Here is a 6,791-nt window from a genome sequence, read left to right on the forward strand (position 1 = left end):
ATGTACGCGACATGCTTCGAATTTTGTTTATCTGTCGATTTATCTTTTTGACATATTAAAATTAACTACCATTGAAGAGAAAGTGCGCGCATGTGTGAGTGTATGGGAGGTAGAGGGAGGCGGGGGTCACCATAAGATATAGTTGCCTTTTGCTGAGTGGCCTGACCTTGAACTGGCAGAAGGCACGCGCGGCTGAGCTAATGAAAAGTAAATCAATCTGACCATTTATTCATGATTCATTTGTGCGTGTTGGTTTGTATATATATTTCCCATTAATTTCTGCTCACAATCAATCCAGCTCTTTTTCACTAAACTATCAGCTTCTCATTTTTTTTTCTTGTATCCATTGTTTTCTCTAAGTCTAAGCTGGTGACCAGACGTTTCGGGGGCGAAAGCGGGACACGTGCCGATGATGGTGTCGTCACCGTCAAAGAACGCCGAAAAAAGAGGGGGGCGCTGTAGGGGGCCTTTCCTCTGACTTTGCCGGATGCGAATCAGCGTACGGTATTCAGATTTTGAAAGACAACCGGGACATTTGATGGACTTGCCAAAAAGCCAGAAAGCGGGGCATTGGGCGTCCCGCACGATAAGTAGGCGGGACACGAGGTCAAAAGCGGGACTAATGCGGGACGTCTGGTCACCTTAGATGTAATTAAAATAAGCTTCCTCAGAATAGAATATCACAAAATATAGATTACTAGAGTGTTTTTGTTTTGTTTCTTTCTTTTTTTAAGAGTACCAAATCAATAATCACAAGTTCACAACGATAATCGCAAATGGTAGATGGAGGCCAGTTCCCAGATTTTAGATCTACACAGTAGGAATCTTTTCACCGACGAATGGCGAGAAGCCGTTACGAAGACGCTAAAATAGCTAAACAAGATATAGATCAACAATTCAAATTGATTATGACAGATCAAAATGTGTAGAAGTGGAAAAGTTTACCTTAATCTTGCTTGAGAACTCACTCAAATGTGTTGGTTTTGGTTTTTTTTTTTTTTTCTACACACCCAACCGACCTATGACGTACTTCCGTTACTTAATTGACGAGAACGTTGTGACTGCAGACATATTCAGCGAAATGATACAAAGTCTGAGGTTAATTGTGACCAGGTTGCCGTCTTGATTTGTCTCCGAGAGATGCTAAGCTTTTGACCACAATAAAGCAACTGCATGGTGGCTCAACAGTGAAACTCTCCTCTCAACCTTCAGCGGACTGTCCGTGTAGCCTGGACATTTGCACGTGGTGCGTTGGTAGAAGTGGTCAATCGTGAAACTACCGCCTCATCATATAAGGAAGTCTACTTGATTATCAGGTCAGTAAAACATTCTGATGTTGTATTTAGCCTTGAACACAACTGGCCGTTTTCTCTGATTAATCATTCTGCCTGGATACTAATCCAAGCCCTAACCTAAAGGTATCATATTAACACCCATACACGTACACCCTTCAATAAAAAGAAAAGAAAAAATCAAAACGTATATAAGTTTGCAACTGACTACAAAAATGAGATCTCACTTTATAAAGGCTTCAGTAGTAGTGTGTTGTGATAATGTATTGTTATAACAAAATCAGGAAAAGATAAGGCACAGATCTCTTATAGGGCAACACTCGACGACAACAAAATGGCGTACACAAGATATGGCGTGATACAAAAGGACGTCCTTGACCTCCGTCGTCTGCTAAACCCATGCAAAAACTATAACATCCATATCATAGATCCACCGAAGGCAGATTATTAACGGCACACAACACCACATGACACCCACCCACGGTCCCCTCTATAAGATTGATCAAACTCACACTCTCCTCTGCGGACTGTCACCATGTAAGAAAGGTGTGCCAAAAGGAGTATCATTTAGAAATTTCACAATCTAAAATTATCTTGATATTTAAATGTAGTAAATTATTATCCTAATGTGCAAATGAAAATATTTACAATCGAATGCTCCATTCAGTATGCACTGTTAACTGGAAAATAAACGAAGAAATGTCCTTTACAGGATCGACATACATTGTTCAGGCCTATCCACATACTGCTATTTCAAAATCTACTTTCTAGTGTTGATTTAATGAATATGCAGTTGGTTCCTTTATGAGATCTTTTCTTGTAATGTGAATCCAGTTGTAATGCCTAAATGCTTAAAAATAACTATTTTTTTTAATTGGAAGGCAATATTTCCTTACAAGTAATAATGGAGTTTTAAGTAGATTTTTAGTATTAGCTTGTTTTGTAAAAATAACTGCAGGGTAATTTTACTTTCACATGTGCAGCTGTATATTTATAAAGTTTACCAGATAAGAAAACGAGCAGAAAAAGATGTAAAATGTAATTAATTTATTCTTACATTGTAATATTGCAGGTTTTTGTTATAGCACCAAGGACAGAGACAGCAGAGATGAAGAACCTCAGGACTGGTGTCCAGATTCAGTCAGACAGTACTTGAACAATAAAAGAAGAAAAAATCCAATGTAATCGTAGATGAAGAGGGAGCTATGTGTGCCATAAACAATCAAGTGCAGGTCTCATGTATGCACAGCATCAAGACTGAACCGAGGTCTGTAGGTGATCTACAAGAAGACCTAAAGGATAATGTAATACTTAAGACAGAAAGCACATTTTGTTCTGATACAGATATGACATATTGCTCACCAATTAGCTGTATGCAGCTTGAAAACATTTCTGCTCCAGCTTATATCAAACCTGAGCATACTTGGCATATTCCTGAATCAAACTGGAAACATGAGGATGCTGTAAAACTGGAGCTTAATCCTCAAGATGCCTATTGTATTAAAACTGAGCAAGTTTCTGATGAAGAACTTCATCCCATGAAAGCCGAGAGTGCTGCACACATTGAGCAGTCAGATTGCAGCCATGAGAATGCAGTGAAAGTGGAGTACCACTGCCAAGATGTCACCTGTTCAATTAAGACTGAGCAGGATCCTGTGCAGTGTGCAAAGACAGAGGAGCAGCTTGTATTTAAGCAAGAAGAACAAGATGATACTCACATGGTGAAGACTGAGACAGGGTGGCCTGGTCCGCATGCAATGAGGCATAATAACATTGATGAGAATAGTCTAGAAATGAGTGTTGCTAGATGCATAACTCCTGAGGTGAAAGAAAATCAACATCAGACTCATCCGACTGTTGCAGAAGTAACCATTGATACAGCAACAGAAATCCACAAGAAACAAGTGATGATCCACTCTGATTTGAAAGCTTACAGCTGTACTCCATGTAGCGTTGTAGTATGTCAAGATCATACTCACATGGTGAAGACTGAGACAGGGTGGCCTGGTCGGTATGCAATGTGGCAGAATAACATTAATGAGAATTGTCAAGAAATGAGTGTTGCTAGATGCATAACTCCTGTGGTGACAGATATTATGAGAGAAAATCAACAACATCAGACTCATCCAACTGTTACTGAAGTCCCCATTAATGCAGAAACAGAAATCCACAAGAAACAAATGATGATCCACTCTGATTTGAAAGCTTACAGTTGTACTCCATGTAGCGTTGTGTTAGAAAGAATAGATACTTTAAAAGAGCACAAGGAAGCTAACAGTAATAAGAGATCTCACCACAGTGTTGAAAGACCTCACAAGTGTAATGTATGTGATGCAGCTTTCAAAAGATTATATCAACTAAAAATGCACATGTTGATTCACAGTGATAAGAAACCTCACCAGTGTACTGTATGTCCTTTAGCTTTCAAAAGATTAGAGGCTTTAAAAATGCACATGTTGACCCACAGTAATGTTAGACCTCACCAGTGCAGTATATGTAATAGGGCTTTCAAGTTGTCACGTAATTTAAAAGAACATATGGTGACCCACAGGGCTGAGAGACCTCACCAGTGCAGTATATGTAATAGGGCTTTCAAGTTGTCAAGTAATTTAAAAAAACATATGGGGACCCACAGTGATGAGAAACCTCACCAGTGTACTGTATGTCCTTTAGCTTTCAAAAGATTAGATGCTTTAAAAATGCACATGTCGACCCACAGTAATGTTAGTCCTCACCAGTGCAGCATATGTAATAGGGCTTTCAAGTTGTCACGTTCTTTAAAAGAACACATGGTGACCCACAGTGATAAGAGAACTCACCAGTGCAGTATATGTAATAGTGCTTTCATGTTGTCAAGTAATTTAAAAGAACATATGGTGACCCACAGGGCTGAGAGACCTCACCAGTGCAGTATATGTAATAGGGCTTTCAAGTTGTCAAGTTATTTAAAAAAACATATGGGGACCCACAGGGCTGAGAGACCTCACCAGTGCAGTATATGTAATAGGGCTTTCAAGTTGTCACGTTATTTAAAAGAACATATGGTGACCCACAGTGATAAGAGACCTCACCAGTGTTGTGTGTGTCATCTAGCCTTCAAAACAACTGGTAGTCTAAAACAGCACATGGTGAATCACAGGGATGTGAAACCTTGCCCGTGCAGGGTATGTAGGAAAACGTTTAGGCAGCCATTTGATTTAAAAAGGCACATGCGTACCCACAGGGATGTGACCTCACCGGTGCCATCTGAGTAGAGCTAGTTTCAAGCAGAGGGCAGTTTTAAACATGTGATAATTAACAGGGATGTGATTAATGCAGTGTATATGAACAACCACGTGGTATGCTATCAATGAGAGACCTTATGAGTAATGTATGTAAACCTTTTTTTTTTTTTCTTTTTTTGAGGTTCCATGACCATTTAAAACTGTCTTATATAAGTTTGTCTCTGAACGATTCATACTGACATTAAGACATAATGTAAAGCTTTTTTTGTTTAGAGGCTCCATGACCATTTAAAACAGTGCATTCTTATATAAGGTTGTCTGTGAATGACACATACTGACATTAACACATACTCATTCATGCATGAAGTGTGTAGAGGTGCTAGTTGGTTTCCTTCCGTTAAGAGGATCAAATAATTTGAAAGAGCCATTTAAATCCTCTTTTTCTCAATGCAGGTTGTTTCTTTGGACATTTTGTCAGTGCCCTAAATTTTGTATACTTTGTATTAATCCATGATCTAGGAGAGGGGTGATTTCTCTGCCAGAGAAACAGCTTGTCTTTTCAAAGACATGTACTGATATTGATGAGTATCTTTGTGTTCAGTGTGTACAGCCAAACCCTAAAAATGTACATGATATTGGTATTTGTATACGTGAAGATATGGGTGAGCTATTCCTCAGATGTAGCTAATGTCATGAGTTTATAGATAAGAATAAGTTCAGTGTACAGCTGAAATGTGCGAACTGCCTGAAATATGTGTTATTTATTGATGTATGTTGACAGCTATCGGTACTTGTGCGGGCTACAACTAGTAGTTAAAAACAAACCACTACAACCTAGGCTATTACTAGCGTCAGCTGGTCCTTTCATAGGGTAGGGTATAATGAGATGGAGGAAAGATTTGTGTAGATTGTCAAAGATATGTTTGTTGATCTATTTATGTAAATTGATGTGTGCGGTAGGTTTTTTTTTTTTTTTGGTTATGTTTTGTGTATGTTCTGTTTAATAATAATTTTTTAAAAAATGTTTTTTCAAAAGCCATGTAAAGCCAAGATACACTGCACTGTACTTTTAGTTATAGTTTGTAACATGCTACGTACGCTATCTCTGATGATTGCAAATAAATGATCAGTGAGTTTATTTGTTTGGATTCTTATTGATGATAATAACAAAAAGGATAACAGAATAAACTGAGTCTCCACTGTGAATTCTACTTCTTGTTTCATTAAGACAGAAAGATTCTATGAATGATACGAAGACAGAAGAGTGATAGTTTTTTAAAATGGTTTCGCCCGTGCGACGGAAGGTAGGAGTACATGGTGCTGACTTTAACAAGCGGTCAGTTCTCCTTGACCCTGACCCTGAGGCTGGATGGAGATGACAGGAAAGAACCCGAGCAATGAAACGCCGTTCTTTATTGTGTATTCTGTGTATCACGCAGACAAGTAGAAAATGTACCTTCAACTGAGGTTTGCTGACATGACACTTTTACCAGCCCGCACGCACAGATCATCTGTGACGGCTGTACGTAGGTATGGAGATGACCTCTTTACAAAATATACGTTATCATGCGTACCTGCGATCAGCTGTTTCTGAGTGTTCAAAGGGCCACAGAAAGATTGTAAGTGCACGCCGAGGGAGATAAAGGATAGTAATAATAATAGAAACAATATACGTTGTTTATCTCTATAAAAGGTCTTAATTCTAAAATTAGTTTGTGATTAGCCTACATACACATATATCAGACACTATTTTTCAACTTACCCGATCCTCCTTCTAGATCGACACAAGTGAATAATACTACAGCAGAATCTTATTAATGTTTTGCTGAAATCAGTGTGGATCGAAAATGTGAGATTTATCAAAAAAATATTTTAAAAATCCATAAACTTGCATTTCCATTTTGTTGAGTAAATGTTTTGAAATTCTTAAATAGTGTTTCTTATGGTTCTCATAAGCAAATCTCTTATTAGGGATAGTGCAATCAGTGCCCGGGTTACAAGGATCTTATTTTAATGACTTCTGCAAAAGATCGTTAATAAAGCACCATCAACTGATGTGCGCTGGTAAACCAAGAGACAACACATTCCACATCACGTCTGCGGACGTGTACACCTCCCCAGTCTTGTACACGGCTGTGTCCTCGCGACTATCTGCCCCTCGACAACCAGTAGTGGACAGTCGCAGAATTGTCTTGGCATACTACTGTCACTACTGGCGGAGATCCACGGGTCGCACACCGTTGCCCCAGGCAACGATGTTGGAGGAGAGTCTTCT

The 6,791-nt window shown here is 38.9% G+C and overlaps 1 protein-coding gene across 1 annotated transcript; it reads left to right on the forward strand.

Moving 5' to 3' along the window:
• The first annotated feature begins 795 nt into the window (after window positions 1–795).
• LOC112565539 (zinc finger protein 2 homolog) lies at window positions 796–5,971 on the forward strand. Its single transcript, XM_025241028.1, has 2 exons — window positions 796–1,316; window positions 2,365–5,971. Exon 2 carries the CDS (start codon window positions 2,498–2,500, stop codon window positions 4,544–4,546), a length of 2,049 nt encoding a protein of 682 aa, XP_025096813.1. The 5' UTR covers window positions 796–1,316; window positions 2,365–2,497; the 3' UTR covers window positions 4,547–5,971.
• Window positions 5,972–6,791: the final 820 nt, after the last annotated feature.

Source organism: Pomacea canaliculata, linkage group LG6, assembly GCF_003073045.1.
Source record: "Pomacea canaliculata isolate SZHN2017 linkage group LG6, ASM307304v1, whole genome shotgun sequence".
NCBI classification, from domain to species: domain Eukaryota; kingdom Metazoa; phylum Mollusca; class Gastropoda; order Architaenioglossa; family Ampullariidae; genus Pomacea; species Pomacea canaliculata.

Excerpts from the sequence above, each read along its gene's own strand:
- LOC112565539 (XM_025241028.1), top strand. The coding sequence starts at position 2,498 with ATGTGTGCCATAAACAATCAAGTGCAGGTCTCATGTATGCACAGCATC.